We start from the raw sequence: 19,797 nt of genomic DNA on the forward strand, positions 1-19,797 counted from the left end.
TCACACTGGATAGCACATTTTCCTTATTTCATTTAATACTGCACCTTGGGGTATTGTTGAATAAAGTTCATTTTCTTCCATTCTTAACGAGTCACCAGGCAATGCGGCCCTGGATGCAGAAATATCTTCATTTGGTTTTTTTGTACTGGTATTCTGAGAAGGTGGAGGAAATAAAAGATCTAATTATACATTTAAAAGTCAATAATGTATGTCAGGCCACAAATGTAGCATTCCAGTGTTGCTGGGGACTGCTCAGTGAAGCCCAGTATATTGAACTAACAACTGCAACGATTGCTCCAAATCGGGGGGAGTAAGCTAAAACAGCAGAGACTGAGGAAATGCATGCTGTGTTGTGAAAACATCTCCAGGCAATTTTTTTCCTTCACAGATGCTGCCAGACCTGCTGAGCTTTTCCAGCAACTTCTGTTTTTGTACCAGGCAATGGCGCCCCTGTATTACTTATGGCAAAGCACGCAGGCAAAACATGGCTTATAACATTTTAAAGTTTAAAGTGTAAAGTTTTAAAGAATAATATTGTACATTGAACTCTCTGAAACACTTCTGTTATTGCATATCCAAATGAAGGAAATGTACTATTCTTAGATTTTCAGAAATCTTTCATAAAATGGAAGGACATGTCACAGTGGTAATGTCACCAGGGTCTTGTTCTGAGTTTGCAGTTTGAATGCCATCACAGCAGACAGTAAAAATCTGAATTTAATAAAAATCTGGAATTGAAAGCTAGGCCCATGTAACCATTTCATTAAACAGAATCCCTACGGTGCGGAAGCAGGCCATTCGGCCCATCGAGTCCACACTGACTCTCCCACCCAGACCCAGCCCCCACCTTATCCCTGTAACCCTGTATTTCCCATGGCCAATTCACCCTAACCTGCACATCTTTGGACCGTGGGAGGAAACCGGAGCACCTGGACGAAACCTGGGCAGACACGGGGAGAATGTGCAAACTCCACACAGACAGTCGCCCCTGGGTGGGATCGAACCTGGGACCCTGGTGCTGTGAACAGTGGTCATTTGGGGAATGAAGTTTGCCAACCTTCCCCAGTTTGGCTTACTTGTGTTTCCAATACCACAGTAATGTGTTTAATTCTTAATTATCTTCTGAAATGGCCTCACAAGCTTTATATATCAAGGGTAACAAATACTAGTCTTGTCAGAAATCCCCCTGTCCCATAAAAGAATAAAAGCAAACACTAGAAAGTTACAGTCACCAGGGAAGTGGTACCGGATTGGAGTTTTGGGCCCAGGCCCTGACTGACTTCATCCTTGGGTCTTAAAAAAAAAGTGGCTAGTGAGAAAGTTGATGACATGGTTTGAATTTTCCAAAATTTATCAGATTTGGTGAAGGTTCCATTAGATTTGAAAATTACAAAAATAGTTCTTTTATCCAAAAAGAGATGGGGACAGAAAGCAGGATGTTATGGATCAAGAGAGATAGTAGGAGCTGCCGATGCTGGAGTCTCAGATAACAAGGTGTAGAGCTGGACGAACACAGCAGGCTAAGCAGCATCAGAGGAGCAGGAAGGCTGACGTTTCGGGTCTGGACCCTTCTTCAGAAAAAAAAGCTAAGCTCTGGATCAAATTGCTTAACATGTGTCATTGTGTAGATGTTAGAATCTAGCATTGAAGATAGTAAAGCAGGGCCCTTCGAAAAGTTCAGGGAACTCAGGCACATTCAACATGTTTTTGTGATCAGGAACTCAACTTTAACCAATCTGCTGGAGTTCTTTGAGGAAGTAACATACGTTTTGAATAGAGGGGAACCAGCAGGAAATGCACTATTCTTAGATTTTCAGAAATCATTTCATAAAATGTCACGTCAAAGGTTACTGCAGAAAATAATAAGTTATGTTGTGGGCTGAACATATTGGCATGGATAGAACATTAGCGAGCTAACAAGCATCATTTTCTGGTTAGCAAGATGCAATAAGCAGTTTGTCACAAGGATCAGTGCTGGGACCTCCACTCTTTACACGAATAGGAAAGGTTTGGAGGGATATGGGCCAGGAGCAGACAGGTAGGACTAGTTTAGTTTGGGATTATGTTCGGCATGGACCGGTTGGACCGAAGGGTGTGTTTCCGTGCTGTATGACTCTATGACTGAAGGTGTGGCTGGCAAATTTGCTGATGACACAAAGAAGAGACCCGAAAGTAAGTTGTGATGACAACATAGGGAGGCTACAAAGGGACGTAGACAAAGTACACTGGTAAAGATCTGGTAAATGCAGCACCTTGGGACGAATTGTTTTTCAGATAAAGGATATTTTTAGGTTTTAGATACACTTAGGCCAATCAGGAGTATCTCAACCTTCAAACCTGTTACTGTCTGCCAGTGAAGAGCTGTTTCAGCTTCCCTGCTTTAAATGCGAGTCACAGCCTGGTTTAATCAGGTCTATTGACACCACAGGATATCAATTTGTATTTGTTTATTAGGCTCTTGGTCTGCTTTAAGCAAGCTCTTCTTATGCGCTATGTCTGAAATGATGGAGATCTGAGTGGGTGAATAACCTACTCTTTTCTAATTGCTGGGTCAAATTGGTTAAAAAGTGATGTGCACTGTACAATAGGTCTTTTTTTTAGAATCCCTACAGTGTGGAAACAGGCCCTTTGGCCCAACAAGTCCACACTGACCTTCAGAGCACCCTACCCAGAACCATCCCCCTGTAACCCACCTAATCTACACATCCCTGAACACTATGGGCAATTTAGCATGGCCAATCCACCTAGCTGGCACATCTTTTGGACTGTGGGAGGAAACTGGAGCCTCTGGAGAAAACACACACAGACACAGGGAGAATGTGCAAACTCCACACAGACAGTCACCTGAGGCTGGAATCAAACCCAGGTCCCTGGTGCTGTGAAGCAGCAGTGCTGACCGCTGAGCCACCATGCTGCCCCCAAAATATTAAAACCAAAGGAGTACACTAAATGCAAAGTGGAATTCTACTGACAAAAAACGTCTGTTTGGGTCCTTTGGAAAATAAACTTTAGTCATGCCAAACAAAGCCAAACAGCCACTGAATTTGTCCCTTTCGGAAAAACAACTTGCTTTTAAGTTTGAGCCGAAGCAGAGCCAATCTCGAAAGGACCTGAACACAGCAGGTCGACAGATCTGTTCAGGTCTACTTTTGAAAAGAGCTTTGGATTTTCAGGTCTTTTCGATTTTCGGAGGCGCGGGTAAAGGATGTATGATGTGAAAAATGCGAAATTATTCATTTTGTCAGGAAGAATAAGAAGGAAGTTTTTTATCTGATAGTTGAGAAATTGCAGTGCTCTGAGATTCAGAGGGAGCTGGCTGTCCTCATACATGATTCACAAAGGGTTAATATGCAGGTACAGCAAGTAATTAGGAATGCAAATAGAATGTCATCATTGATTGAGAAGAAATCAAGAGATGGGTCAGCTTCAGTTCCAGACTCATTGTGCAGTGTGTACAATATCGATTTTTTTTTAAAAGAAGGATTTTAACGTATTGTAAGTAATTCGGAAAAGATTCACCAGACTAACACCTGGAACAGGCAGGTTGTTTTATGAGGAAAGATTAGACAAGCTTGGCTTCTATACAGTGAAGTCTAGGAGAGTAAGAAGCAACATGTTTGAAATGTAAAAGATGCTAAGAGGTCTTGACAGGGTTGTTTATACTGTAGTGATTAACAATAGGTAGGATAAACATTGAAAGCTGTTAGCTCATACAATAATCAAAGATTGATTTCAGGTTAGGTAACCCTGGGACTGAAACATTTTAGGGTAGTTCAGAGAAAACCTGACTGGGATCAGCAATAGTTTCTCTCCGAGAAAGGAGTATTTTTTTCAGAGTAGTCAGGGGTCTTAAGTTACTTCAGTGCAAAAGTTTGTCTTGCGCAACTTCCTGGCCAGGAGTGTTTGGTCTGGAATCTGCAGTTTATAAGAAGCTGTGAAAATCTAAGCTGTCAGCCTTGTGGGTATTCTGAAAGGAAGACTGCACAGTTCAGGGAACAGAAGGAAGAAGCAATGAAGTCAAACTTAAAAATTTAACATAAAGGGGTAATATTTCTGGATTTGAATCACTGCAAAGTGATGGCATTGGGCAGGGGGCAATTGATTCAAACTTTGTTTTGGTGTGTGTTTCAAGATCTGTCTAACTGTGTTCTATATCAGATAGCTCTTTTTGTCTATTGTGTAATAAACTTGTTCTGTTGTTAAAGCAACTCTGCAACGTGGTGTGATTATGTTGCAGTGAATGGCGATCTCACCGATTGATCCCTCTATCTTAAAAAAATGATCTACAAAAGCTGGCTTCACTCTGGGGATAGACCTGTCCACAGCACCACCAGCTGGGATCGTAACATGTGATAAATAAATAAATGAACACTGCATAAGCAACTCAACTCCAAAGATCATTTGTTTTATTTTAAGGGAAGCTGTTCCTGAAAACAAATGCATACAATTGCTCCCTTTTTGAATAACAATAAAATATTTACTTATTTAATAAAAAATATAACAACCAATCATTCAACTTCCCTCTGATCTACCTACCTGAAACGCTAATACACAAAGGCACTTGACCCAGTCCATCACATCATGTTTCGAAGCTGCCATGATGTAGGTTTTCTCTATGGTGATAATGTTAAATGTCGCCGTCTCTTTTGGAGGGTTTTCCACCTGGTTCTGATTGATGCTGATACAGTCAGACAAACGGATGATCCTCTCCACTCGTTTTGTATTCTGCCTCTCAGGAGTGTTAGTCCAATCCTTTGCGTCAAACTGTTCCAGCCTGGCAATACTGTTTGAACTTGCTGGGTACAATAGGGACCAGTTCTTCTTCCAAACTTTCTGAAATAACGAGAGGATGTCAATCAACATTGGAGATGGGGCTCAACCCATGTGAAACTGAGGGCACCAGAATTCTCATAAATCAAGGAATCGCGATAACTGCTCAGTTCCGGCACATTTTCTTTTTAATCATTCATGGGATGAGGGCATCACTGGCCAGAACAGTATTTATTGCCCATCCCTAATTGCCCAAAAGGCAGTTAAGAGTTAACAACATTGCTGTTGGTCTGGAGTCACAATTAGGCCAGACCGGTAAGGATGGCAGTTTCCTTCCCTAAAGGGCATTAGTGAACCAGATGGGTTTTTCCAACAACTAACAATGGTTTCATGGGCATCATTAGACTCTTAATTCTAGATTTCTATTGAATTTCCACCATCTGCCAATAGTGGGATTCCAGGGAGGGAGGGGGTGGTCCCAGAACATTAACTGGGTCTCTGGATTAATAGCCCAGTGATAATACCACTAGGCTATCACCTCCCCACTTTGTGGATATTTTCTGAATGCCATTTAGTTCACTGTTTATAACAGGAGATCCCCACAATATTAAAAAAAAGGAATAAAATGGGTCAACAACAGTTGCAGCATATCTGAGACTGAATCATAATTAACACCAGTTTCTGCATGGACACCCGTATCCTGAGGGAGTTTTGAATGGAATACAGCGAACACGCAGCTTCTTGTGTACATCTGGTGTCCAGCTCATGAACATAAAGGAATGGGGAGAAAACTATTGGTAAAACTAACAAAGAAATGAAACAAATGCAGTAAGTACACAAGTCACAGAGATGTACAGCACGGAAACAGACCCTTCGGTCCAACTTGTCCATGCCGACCAGATATACTGTATAAATCTAGTCCCATTTGCCAGCATTTGGTCCGTATCCCTCTAAACCCTTCCTGTTCATGTACCCATCCAGATGCCTTTTAAATGTTGTAATTGTACCAGACTCCACCACTTCCTCTGGCAGCTTGTTCCATATACGCACCACCCTCTGTGTGAAAAAGTTGCTCCTTAGGTCCCTTTTATGTCTTTCTCCTCTCACCTTAAACCTTTGCCCCTCTAGTTTCAAACTCCCCCACTGTGTTGCCCAAAGTGAGGAAAATGTTTTTGGGACAATCGCTGCATAAAGAGTACAGTACCGTAGTGACACTCTAACAATATGAGGACAGACTGCTCTGGAACTGCCTGTCCAACAGAATGTCATGTTCAGTTCTGAATGCTGAGAAATGTGCCAATAATATTATTACAGTCTCTGTGAAGTTAGTGTGTGTTTCTTGCAGGGCTACAGCAGTTACAGTGTGTTAATTGTTCAGGAAGGGAATGTAAGGGGCAGGGAACAATGTTGCTTCTTTTTTAAAAATATTCAACACAGAATTTCCTGTGCAATTGTACTAAGAGGCTATCTAGTACTTCAGACCAATTGCAGAGACCACTAGACAGAATGTTAATACAAACTGTTGCCTGCCATTACATCAATCCAATCCCAGGGCTATCCACTGCAGTATCTTGGCAATTTTGGAAGAGTCTACATTGTAAATAAACAATTAAAATGGAAAATTATGTCCCAAATGTGTTGGGGGCAGGCATGTTCAGTGGCAATTAAATTGCTGCCCCCACCCCTGTGATTAGCTCATTCTCAAGCCAATCAGTTTAAGAGCTGCCTGAGCAAGCTTCTCACTGATTCGCAGGCCTGGCCTGTAGAGTCCCACCTTGCCAGAATCTTCTGCCCAATCAGAGGCAAGCAGTTTCTGGATCCTAAAGGTCATGGGTCGAGTTCTGAGCATCATGGTTGAGGCTTAGGCTTTAGAGATTGCACAAAGAAGATGTGCAGGCTGTTTTCCCTTACCTCCTGCAGTGTGAGAAGGTGGCAGGGAGAGCGGGGTTGGAGGTAAAGACAGCGGGTGGCATTCAAAGGTCATCCCTTACCCCCAGTCTCTGCCTCTGATTGCCTCAGATTGCAGCAACTGGAGGCCTTCTCCTAACCTGGCAGGAAAGTCACTCTGTTTCTCGGTTACCTGATGATAGTTGGGCTGGTGGCAAGTTGAGTCCCTAAGTGGCCAATGACAGATCATTTCAGGGATTTACTAGCTGGCAGATCTTCTCACCTGGCCCTTAAGTGCTGAGATGGGGAGAAGGATATGATAGTTCTCCAGAAACTACTTGCCCATTCATTAGTGTCCTGACCTTTGGGCCAGAAGGTCCAATTTCAAGTCCTAACTGCACCATCGATGTGTCGTAACATGTCCAAACAGATTTTTGAAAACAATGTGTGTACTTATCTCTGAAAACAGAGATAGAAGCATACTCAGTTGACCCTAATATGCTCTCCACTAAATCCAGAATAACCTTGTGATTTCAGCTACCCGAGATAACTCACCAGTAACACCCACTTACACATATACCATCAGTCACAAACACTGAGTGCATTGTAAGTTACTGTATTATTTCTGATAAATGATTTCAATAAGAAATGTTATGGATCAGACCAAACCCCCTCAACATATATGAAGAAGACAGCCTAGACCCTATCTTTTCTTATTTTAAAGGCAAATGCTAGATGTTGTGTTCCAGATGCAATTCAATTGGTTAATCTAGCAGTCTTGAAGCAAAACACACATTATTCATACACTATAGTTCAAAGGCAATAAAAGAAAGAAGAAATTGAAATAAGTCTACTGGAAAACTTAACACAATAATAGATTATTTAACTGCAAACAGCAATTGTTTTAATATAGTAACATCCCATAAACACACTCTTTCCAAACCCATGACCACTTCCATCGAGAAGGACAAGGGCAGCTGATATATGGGAACACCATCAGCTCCAAGTTGGCCTTGTTACCACATAGCCTGCCATTACACACCCCCTGTTGTTAGTCACTAACAGTCCCCATTAACAACTATTCACCCTCCTAGCCTGATCGTTAGCAACTCCTTTGTCTGTCCAACTGTCTTTCTCTCTCTTTGGGCTCTATCCTGTCGTTTACTCCCTACCCCACCCACCTCCCTATTTTCTGCATATAAACTGACGTTTTTCAGCCACCATCAGTTCTGAGGAAGGGTCACCGGACCCAAAACGTTAACTCTGTTTTCTCCTCCACAGATGCTTCCAGACCTGCTGAACTTTTCCAGCAACTTTGCTTTTGTTCCTGATTTACAGCATCCACAGTTCTTTTGGCTTTTATCAGCTCCAAGTTCCCCTCCAAGTCACTCACCATCCTGACTTGAAAATATATTGCCATTCATTCACTGCCCCTGGGTCAAAATCCTGGAATTCCCTCCCTAAGGGCATCGTGGATCAACCCACGGCAGGTGGACTGCAGCGGTTCAAAAAGGCAGCTCACCCCCACCTTCTCAAGGGCAACTAGGGACAGGCATTAAATGCTGGCCAGCCAGCGACACCCACATCCCACAAAATGAATAGAAAAAAAAATTCTGTAAAATAGATTGTCTCACATGCAATTCTAGCAGCAGGAAGAGGACCCCCAGCTTTTCGCTGTAACAGAGAGAGGACAAACAGTTTCCACATCCAGCTTCAAGACACCAGCAACTGCAGAAAACTAAAACTAAAATTCCTGTTTCCTGGGGAGCTTGTTCCATCCTTTCAGGCTGCTTCTATTGTCCCAACTTTAAAAAGAAACCCAAGGCCTCACAAGCTATTTACTCCATTGCCTTTAGAGAATGCTGCTTGGTACCTCTGTCTCAGTCTTTCTTCATGAAAAAAACCAGGACAGAATACACATCTTAAAGCCATAGTATTGTCACAGAAACTACTGCCGGACCAAAGTTGGATTTAGAACCAACTGCAGCACAAGCCCACATTTCCCTGTCCAACATAAGCAAACTAAAACCAAAATGCCATCAAAAATAACTCTCATAAAAACCAAAAGAACTGCAGATGCTGTAAATCAGAAACAAAAACAGAAGTTGCTGGAAAAGCGAAGGAGGTCTGGCAGCATCTGTGGAGAGTTAAGGTTTTGGGTCGAGTGACCCTTCCTCAGAACTGACTGTGGCTAGAGAAATAAGGAGAAGAATATCTCTGATACTTGGTGGCATTCTGTTTACACTGCTCTATGTAATTAGACCAATGCATCAGGCACAGAGGCTGTTAATCAATGGTCCCTGTACAAAACTAAGTTGCACTTCCTTTAAACTTATGAGAGTTCCTTTTTTTCAGAAAGGCATCTCATCTTTAGTGAGTTACGTAGACATACAGGATGCTGTAAGAACACAGCAAGCCAGGCAGTGTCTAGTTGGTTGATGGGAGGGATGTAGGGTATAGGGTGACCAGGCGGAAGAGAAAGTGTTGTTCCTCAAATTTGCGTTCTGAGTCACTGCGACACTGGAGGGGGCCGAGGACACACATGTCAGAGGGTGAATGAGGAGAGGGAGTTGAAGTGGGCGGTAACCGGAGGGTCTCAATATTGAGTTCTCTAATTTCAATCAACCTTCCTACCCATCCCCCAGCTCTCCTTTCCAGCCCCACCTCCTCCTTCCCATTCCACCTGCCGACACTCCCTTCCAGCCACCAACCAGATTCATCCCTCCCATTGACCAACCAGGTTGAACCTACCACCAGTGTCCACCTATCGCCACCATTCTGCTTCCACCACCCCCCCGCCCCCCCCGATTATCTGCAGCTCTCCCTACCCCCACATCCAGCCCTGAAGAAGGGTAATACCCAAAACATTGACTGCTCCTTTCCTCCCAATGCTGCCTGGCTTGCTGCGTTATTCCAGGCTCCTGTTTGTCTACCTTGGATTGCAGCATCTGCAGTTTTTTTTGTCTCTAGTGAGTTATGCCCAGGTAAAGTTAGAAATTTACCTTCACTTGGCTGTTTGTATCACTGTTATACCTATTCTCCATTAGTGAACTTGGTTTTTGGACAGATGGAAGTTGTTTGGACTGCTTTGATTTCCTTAGAATTTTTCACTCAACCGAATGAGAGAGAAAACAGGCAGAGTTATAATGGAGGAGGACCAGATATAATCTGGTGAAAGTTCTTCTGGATGGGGCAGGGAGTGGGAAAGTTGGAGAGTGGAGAGAGACATAATACTCAAGAGCAGACCAGCATCATGCCATTGGTAAGAAAATTGGGACAGGTTTACAATAGTGTGCAAAAGGTGCCTGGGCGAGGATTTATGGGGAAAACCATAATTAAGTAATGGATACAGCACAGAAGAAAGTTATTCAGCTTGCCATGCCTGTAATGGCTCTCTGGAAACCAAATCCACAAGTTCCGCTCCCACATCGTGTCCCTGTAGCCCTGCATTAACCCAGTCCCCAGTTGCTTATCCAATCTATTTTGAAAGCCATGCTTGAATTTGCATCTACCACACTCCACATCATATCAAGAAGGGGTGAAAATACTGGATACTGCAAAGGCTATTGGCCCTGAAAACATTCTAGCAATAGACCAAAGACTTGTGCTACAGAACTGGCCATGCTCTTCCATTACAGTTATCACACTGGCATTGTGGAAAATTGCCCAGGTAAGGTTAAAGCTAAAGATGCCATAGTTCTACTCTATCATTATGGAGAGATGAGTGCTGGTGGTTTAACCTAAGGGTCACCATGCCTCAGTAGTGGTTGAGAAGGATAGTTCTTTGTGGTAACCTCAGCCAGTGTGGGAATTGAACCCACATTGTTGGTATCACACTGCATTGCAAACCAGTTAACCAGCCAACTGAGCTAACCAACCCCTTTACCTGGGTAAGACCCATCCATAAGAAGTAGGACAAATCCGACCCAGCCAACTGTTATCGCAGCCTACACCCAATTATCAGCAAAGTGACGGAAGAGGTCCCTGATAATACGCTCAAGTGACACTAACTCAACAATAACTTGCTTATTGACATTCAGTTTGTATTCTGCTCGGGTCAATCAGCTTCTGACATCATTATAGCCGTGGTTCAAACAAGGGAAAAAAGAGCTGAGCTCCAGTAGTGAGGCGAGAATGTTGGTAGATCATAGAATCCCTACAGTGTGGAAACTGGTGCTTTGGCCCAACAAGACCACACCAAACCTCAGAGCATCCCACCCAGACCCATCCCCCTATAACCCACCTAATCTACACATCCCTGAACACTACGGGCAATTTAGCATGGCCAATCCACCTACCCCGCACATCTTTGGACTGTGGGAGGAAACCAGAGCACCCAGAGGAAACCCACGCAGACACGGGGAGAATGTGCAAACTCCACACAGACAGTCGCCCGAGGCTGGGATCAAGCTGGGGTCCCTGGCGCTGTGAGGCAGCAGTGCTAACCACTGTGCCATCGGGCCTCCCTAGGAAGGTAACATTTGACTAGTTGAGACATCAAGGATTTCTGGCAAAACTGAAGTCACTGCTAATCAAGAAAACAAGTCTCCACTGGTTGGAGTCACACCTAGCACTAAGGAAGATAGTTATGGTTGCTGGACAACAATCATCCTGGTCCAAGGAGATTACTGTAGGAGTTCCTCAGGCTAGTGCTGAGGCTGAACCATCTTCAGCTGCTACATGAATGGTTTCTCTCCTTCATAAGCTCGGAAGTGAGAATGCTGGCTGATGGTTGCATAATGTTGAGCAGCATTAATGACCCCTCAGAGATGCTGAAACAGCACATGCTCATAGATACTAAGACCTGAACCCTGGGCTGTAAAGTAGGAGGTGAAATTCGCCACAGATCCAGGCAACGACCATCTCAAACAAGTTCAATGGCATTGCTACCACTGAATCTACCACTATTACATCATGAGGTGGGGGGAAGAGCAGGGGGAGTGGGGTCAGCATCAACCAAAAACTTGAAACAAACACAGACAATACTGGCGAAATTTTGGAGGTCTGGCAGCACCTGAGAAGTGACAAACAAGAGTAAACATTTAAAGTCCAGTGTGACTCTTCTTCAGAACTCCACAGATGCTGCCAGACCTGCTGAGTTTCTCCAGCATTTTCTGTGTTTGTTTCAGATTCCCACAGTATTTTGCTTTTCATCAGAAACTTGCCTGACACTAGCCACAGAAATGGCGTGGCCACATGAGCAGGTCAGACGTTAGGAATTCTGTGGCTAGTACCTCACCCCCTGACTCCCAGCACCTAGACACCATCCACAGGAGACTAGTCAGGATAGTGATGGAATACTCTTCATTTGCCTGGACAGGTGCATTACCAGCAAAACTCAAGAAACTTGACACCACCCAAGAAAAAGCAGCCCATTTGACTGCACACCCATACTAACTTCACCACTGACCACCCTCACCATCAATGCACAGTGGCTGTATCATCTACAAGATGCACTGCAGCAACTCACCAAGACTACACTGAACTCACTACAACTTCTAAATCTGCACTCTCCACCACCAGGAAGTGAAAGGGAAGCAGATGCATAGAACACCACCACTGGCAATTTTCTCTTCAAGCCAGACACCATCCCGACCTGGAACAACATTATCATTCCTTCACTGTCGCTGGGTCAAAATCATGGAACTCACATCCGAACAGCACTGTGAGTGTGTCTACACATCGAGGACTGCAGCAGTTCAAAGAGGAACCTCACCACCACCTTCTCAAAAGACTATTTGGAATTGACAGGAAATGCTGGACCAAACCAGAGAAGCTCATATCCCATACATGAATAAATAAAGGTGAAGCATTCTGGATACTAACCTCTTAGATGCTGCCAAGCATATTAAATCATCAACCACTGGAATCCATCCAAGCTTTCATTAAGAGGCTATCTGCTCAGCCTACATTGGTGAGACAATTACAAACTGGAATCTCATTGTGAATGTTTGGTTGACCTCTAAGACCCACTAATACATTCTTCCCTGTGAGAAATATTTACATAGCTGTGAAGGGGACCTGTATCTTTATTTGATACTGTATGAACCTGTTTGTTTAGATATACTGGAATTAAAGATGTTAAATAGACTAAAGATATTTTTCAATGGAAATGTGAATTGCAGCGTGAACTTTGTGAACGTGAAATTTAATTGGAATTTTAAATGATAATTTTATTAGTTTTGTGCATACTGGATACTGGAAGAAAGCTCCAAAGATTCAGCAGTTATCAGGACATTAAATCAATATGAAAATCAAACCACAGGATTTCCCTGTACACATTCATACCTAATTTTTCTTATTGTTGAATACAGAAGAGCATTCTATATGCTGGAATTAGTACTCTAATGTATCTCAACCTTTAACTGCACTGGTCAATTTAACAGTCTCTTTCCATTTAAGGTCAGGACCTTATGGTAAATCACTGCATCAATAATATATTTTACTTTTCAGAAAGCATCTAATTATGACAATTGAAGTTAGTAAGAGATTTCAAACTTACATCCTAGCAGGAAAATCCATTAAAATGTGTGAATGATGTAAAATAGACCCATGTGTTTTGTCTACCTCACCAGTCTCCAGTACAGCCAGTCTGTTTATTTTTAAGTATTACCCCCGTTTATCTTTTACTAGGCTTCCCAACCCAAAAGCTTCCCAACAGCAGAATTCCAACTAGATTTACAAACTGACTGACTTCCCTTGGCTCCTTTAGGAACCCAATCCCAATGAAAATAACAACACAAGGTAAAATTCTATTTCAGGCAGCCACTTAAATGATGAACCTGAGATCACTCTATGTATGTGTTGGGTTACAAGCCGCCATGTTTCCTGACCCAGGGGAAAGGGCAGGTGGTGAGATGTGCTGACCAGCTTAAATTTGCAGTGATGCCTGATTCCCGTTTGGTGCTCTCAACACAATGATGCTCAGGGTCAGGAGGAAACAAAGCAGCCTCAAGCCTTTACTCAGGAAGCCCAGGATCTGAATTGGATTGTAACAACTTTCTGTACCTACATTGCCACCCATTGACTTTCAGCATATCCCCATATCTATCTGCTCTAATACCCACTTAACACTTGCATGGTGGCTCAGTGGTTAGCACTGCTGCCTCATAGTGCCAGGGACCCAGGTTTGATTCCACCCTCAGGCGACTGTCTGTGTAGAGTTTGCACATTGTCCCTGTGTCTGTGTGGGTTTCTTCTGGGTGCTCCGGTTTCCTCCCACAGTCCAAAGGTGGGCAGGCTAGGTGGATTGGCCATGGGAAATTGCCTATAGTGTTCAGGGGTGTGGATCTGGGTGGGATGCTCTGAGGGTTGGTGTGGACTAGTTGGGCCGAAGGGCCCGTTTCCACACTGTAGTTATTCTATGATCTACGATGAAAATGTACTATTCAGCAATTTGCTGCATTAAATTTCATCTGTCACCTTATTACCTGTTTCATCAGCCTATCGATGTCCTCTTGAAGTCTATGAAATTCCTCCTCAGAGTTCACAATGCTGCCAACTTTTGGGCCATCTGCAAATTTTGAAATAGTTTCCTGTACACCCAGGTCAAGGTCATTCATATAGAAAAACAACAGTCCTCCTACTGACACTGTGAAAACTGCACTGTACACCTTCCACCACTCTAAAGACAATAGTACACCATGAATCTGTGTCTTGTCACTCCATCAATTGTGTATCCATGATATCACTGTCTCATTTATTCCACACCCTTCAACGTCATTGGCAAGTTTGTTATATGGCATGTTTTCAAACCTACTTTAGAAATCTCAGTGCACTACACCAACCATATTACTCTCATCACTCTCTCTGTTATCTCATCAAAAAACTCAATCAAGTTAGTGAAAAATTATTGCCTTTCACAGAATCATGCTGGCTTTCCTTAAGTATTGGTCAAGGAATGATTGTTGTAGCAGTGAAAGATTGTTATTATTTTTATTATTTATATTATAGTGAAAAGCCATGGTGCAAAGTGGGTTCTTTACTTGAAAAATATGGGTGAGGAATGAAGCCAGACATTTAAATTGTCAAAATTGATGTGAGAACATGGAGTTATTTTGTGAGCACCTTTGCAATTACCATGAACCACTGTGCTCCCCAAAAAGAAATTCTACCCCATCTCCTCTTAGTTTAGAACAGTATTTGAAAAGTATTTGTTTTCTACTTTCATATATACTTGAGTGATAGTTGACTTTAACTTTAGGCAAAAATATCTTTAACTTTTCATATGTATTGTATATCCGTCAAACGGACTTTTTGGCTAAAGAACCTAACTTTTTTTGCTAACCACCGCTCACCATCTCTCCCATGGACTGACTCTCTCCCTCTCTTTCTGAACAATTCCCTGCCCAACTCTCCCACTTATGCTTTGTCTCTGAAAGGGTTCAAGACAGAAACAGCAAGATGGAGGAAGTTAGATGAAAGGATAAGTGAATGGGAAAGTTAGAGAAGCAGCAAGTGGGCATGGCCACTCCAAAGTGGTGCCAATCAGGAGTCACACTTGGTTGGCCTTCCCTGGGGCAACAAAAACCCAACCCAATGGAATATTAAAGTTGACCCTTTGCTTTTTGCTTCAAAACTTGATTTAAGGAACTCAACCCTTAAACAAGCATATATGATATTTGAGAACTAAATGAACTCAACTAATACAAAAATACCTGATGCATTACTGCCAAGATTTCCTTGTGCCTTTACTGTATAATAAATGTATTCAGCAGTTAGAGCTGTTAAGCTTCCAGAAAGGATCCTGAATGATACAGAATTTAGAGGCTCCTTTTGGTGCTTTCCTCCCTCCACTGTACTGTCCACCTTCTCAACCCTAGCCAATCCCATCGCACAAGGATAACTCACTCAGTCCATTGATCCGAATATTATAGAGCTTAGTGGAAAATCATTCCACCACATTCAAAGAGAACTACTTAATAAAACCAGTAATGGAATAAACTGGAGTTTTCTCTGCTCAACCTCTAGGCATCCCATGACATTATCTAAACATTTATATAAACAGAGAAAGTTCTCAAATCTAGGAGCACTTAAATCAGCGGTCGCAAAACACAAAAATGACCTGGAATACAAGAGGTTAAAGGAATCCAAATGAAAATAAGACAAAAATGCACACTTCACAGCAGTGTTGTTGCATATCAACATGGATGATGTTTACCCACCGAAGGGCAACAAGTCATTAGTTAGGGGTTAGGATGGGCAGGGGTTTTGGCTAATTTCTGAACACTGAGCTCCTCCTTCAGCAACTACATTACTGAATAGCAACTGGCTACTTGGTCTTCTAAGCTATAAGGCTCACCACAAAATGGTCACTAAACAACAAAATGGCTCCACTTCCATTTCTCACCGAGATAGATATAAAATATCAAGGAGGAATTCACAGAAATCAAACAATATCCTACAGCACAAGTTGAGGGGAAAATCAGAGCTGACAAGCGCTGAAACAATTTTCTATAATTTATTGACAAGGTAATGGCTGAAGATGAGAAATTCACAAGGTCACTGGTGACACTGAAGAAGGGAGGTGAAGTTTATCCTACCTTTATTAAAATTGTATGGGAGAGACCAATATACAAAGAGAGGGGAGGGGCAATGGCAATGGCAATGGCCTAGTGGTATTATCACTCAACTGTTAATCCAGGTAACCCAGATAATGTTCTGAAGACCCAGGTTCAAATCCCACCATGACAGCTGGAAGAATTTGAATTCAAAATAAAAAGAAATCTGGAATTAAGAGTCTAGTGATGACTGTGAATCCACTGTCAATTGTTGGGGAAAAACCCATCTGTTCACTAATGCCCTTTAGGGAAGGAACCTGCTATCCATACCCAATCTGGCCTACATGTGACTCCAGACCCTCAGCAATGTGGTTGACTCTGGGCAACTAGGGATGGGCAATAAATGCTGCCTAGCCAGCAATGCCCTCATCCCATGAATGAAGATAGGGGTGTGTATCCAGGAAAACCATCAGTATTCAACTCGGAACATGCATATACCTGTGGGGTGGCATGGTGGCTCAGTGGTTAGTACTGCTGCCTCACAGTGCTGGGGATCCGGGTTCGATCCCACCCTCGGGCAACTGTCTGTGTGGAGTTTGCACATTCTTCCCGTATCTGCATGGATTTGCTCCAGTTTCCTCCCACAGTCCAAAGATGTGCAGGTTAGGGTGGATTGGCCATGGTAAATTGCCTGTAGTGCTCAGGGATGTGTAGATTCGGTGGGTTATGGAATGAGCTGCCAGAGGAAGTGGTGGAGGCTGGTACAATTACAACATTTAAAAGGCATCTGGATGGGTACATGAATAGGAAGGTTGAGAGGGATATGGGCCAAATGCTGGCAAACGGGACTAGATCCGTTTAGGATATCAGGTCGGCATGGACAAGTTGGACCAAAGGGTCTGTTTCTGTGCTGTGTAACTGTATGACTCCATGACAATATAAACTCGTCCCTTGATTACAAAATCTCTTAAAGGGGAAGTCCATGTCACCAACGGCTGTTAGGATGAGATTAGAATAGTAACCTCAACTGAAAAATGCATATTTTCTGTTCCTGGAGCTGGACAAAATCTCCTAAGTGCATCCAATCTTTACAAAAAAAATAGAAACATGACCAGACACCTCAAAGTTAAGGGATAATAAGCCACAGGAATAAATTTGCATCCAATGAAACCCAGGCCACCCCCGCTCCCAGCCCCAGCTTGCTGGCTGTGAATAGTGATATTCCCAGCCGTGACTGACCTAGCCAGAGGGACTAGGGGCGACGGTGCTGTCCTAGGGGCAATGCCACCCCCACCCCCGAGTTTTTGTTTTAATCACCCCGCAATTTCCGAAGCGATTCTGGGATCCCTGGCTCAGTAACCGGCCAGCGCTGGGCTCAGCAGGGATGGTCCAGGCTGCTCAGGAATGCAAGGGTTCGCGGAAACATGACCAGATTGGAAAGGCCTGGAGCTGGCAGCGAGTGCATGGGGATGAGGGACTTAGGAGAAGCTGCGGGTTATATAGAAACGAAGCGCCGCGTTAGGTGTGAGCCGCGGGGAGAGCCCTGTTAAGGGTCTGTGCCAGTTTGCACTGATCGCCCCCAGCCCTGCCCGAACTTACCATGCCAAACTTATACTGCAGAATGTGCAGGATTCCTTCTTTCATGGGACTTGCCATGGCCAATGTCCGCTCCGGGTCTGCTCAGCAGGCACTGACACAAAACGTTCACCCAACAGCTTCTTATATCTCCACTTCCTCCACACATTCACTTCCTTTTTCCAGTCGGCTCCGGACACACTGTACCGCACCGTCTTCATCTCTGGGACTGTACAACTGCCCTGCAGCCTCCACAACAAGCAGGGTTCCCCCACCATCTCCCCTGTGGAATGCTGCTGCACACAAATCCTGGATTCATCGCGCAGAGAAAGAGGCTGTTCGGCCCGTCCAAACAGTGCCAGCTCTCTGCAAGAACAACCCGTCCTTTATAACCTTTTTATTTGAAAGCTTCTGTTGCTTATCCGATCCCAAAGCCAGCATTGGACCTGCCTCCAGCCTCTTCTGAGGCAGTTCATTCCCAATCCAGATGCACTGAAATAACATTTTTTCATTGTATTTTTGGCTCTTTTGCCAGTCAACTTAAATCAGGGTGGCCTGGTTTTTGACTCTTCTGGCAGGGAGAACCAAACTACTTCAACTCAATGCTACTGCTCCCCTACCCACCTTTCTCTTCACTTAAGGACAGCAGAGCTTCTCTACTCCATCCTCATAACTGAAGTCAGTCACCCTCGGATCAACTCTTACCAAACTCTTCTGTGTAAAGTTTGCGTGCTCTTCCCAAACTCCGATATTCAAGACGGACACAGTGTTCCTCCTGAGGGTACACCAGACTTATATAAAGGCCCATTATAACTAGCTTGCTTTTGTATTCTATGTCTTGATTCGTAAAGAAAACATCCTGTAAGGCATATTTCACCACTTCCAACATGGTGCACATTAACGCCAAGGCCCCTCTGATCCTGTCCCTTCCTCCCAATTGTACCTTCGAACTTGGAATGCCTTTACTCCATCTTCCCATCAAATGTATCACGTCACATTTCTCTACATTCAGTATCAGCCATCATGTATCCCACCCACTCCCTCAGCCTGTGACCTCTTGAAAACCATCACCATCCTCCTCACCATTCACATAACTGCCAGGTTTTGTCCAATTTGCAAATTTTGAAGCATTATTCGGCATGTCCAAATGTAAATGAAGAAAAGCAGTGGTTCTGGTACTGAATACAGAGGAGCAACCTACTCCAATCATCTGTTCCTGTCATTCAGCCAAGTTATAGTCCGTGCTGTGGCTTTGATACAGAAACAGACCACTGTGCCCTAATCTTCCTCTATGCTGGCAATCCTATTACGTGGCACTTCTTCAAATGCCAATCATAGTATCTTTGTAATCGAGAAACACAATCAAATTAGTTAGATTTAATTTGCTTTATAAAATCATGAGGGGCATGGATAGGGTGAATAGCCAAAGTCTTTTCCCTGGGGTGGGGGAGTCCAAAACTAGAGGGGCATAGGTTTAAGGTGAGAGGGGCAAGATTTAAAAGGGACCAAAGGGGCAATTTTTTCACACAGAGGGTGGTGCGTGTATGGAATGAGCTGCCAGAGGAAGTGGTGGAGGCTGGTACAATTACAGCATTTAAAAGGCATCTGGATGGATACATGAATAGGAAAGGTTTAGAAGGACATGGGCCAAATGAGGGCAAAAGGGACTAGATTAATTTAGGATATCTTGTCGGCATGGACGACTTGGGCCAAAGGGTTTGTTTTCATGCTGTACATCTCTCAGACTGTATGATTGTAAATCTGTGCTGGCTCTCGTTAAGGTTTGAAAGGTGGCTGCTGAAAGAGCCTTGGTGAATTGCTGCAGTGCATCTTGTAGATGGTGCCTTGTGTTGCCAGTGTGTGTTCATGGTGGAGGGCGTGAGTATTGAACTGGGTGGATGGGTTGTCAATGAAGCAAGTTCCTTTGTCCTGGTGGGTATCACGTTTCTTGATTGCTGTTGGAGCAGAACCCGTTCAGGAATGTGGAGAGTATTTCATCACTAAGGATTTCTGCTTTTTTTGATGGTGGACGGATTTGAGGAGGGAGGAACTGAGTTATTTGCCT

General features: G+C 43.6%; 1 protein-coding gene across 1 annotated transcript; it reads right to left on the bottom strand.

Moving 5' to 3' along the window:
- On the bottom strand, window positions 1–17,957 carry LOC109931772 (docking protein 3-like). Its single transcript, XM_048603920.1, has 3 exons — window positions 17,757–17,957; window positions 4,537–4,833; window positions 1–153 (listed from the first exon to the last, which is right to left on the bottom strand). Exons 1-3 carry the CDS (start codon window positions 17,811–17,813, stop codon window positions 1–3), a joined length of 507 nt encoding a protein of 168 aa, XP_048459877.1. The 5' UTR covers window positions 17,814–17,957.
- Between the last annotated feature and the right edge of the window lie 1,840 nt (window positions 17,958–19,797).

This window comes from Rhincodon typus, chromosome 12 (assembly GCF_021869965.1).
Source record: "Rhincodon typus isolate 14 chromosome 12, sRhiTyp1.1, whole genome shotgun sequence".
Taxonomy (NCBI): Eukaryota; Metazoa; Chordata; class Chondrichthyes; order Orectolobiformes; family Rhincodontidae; genus Rhincodon; species Rhincodon typus.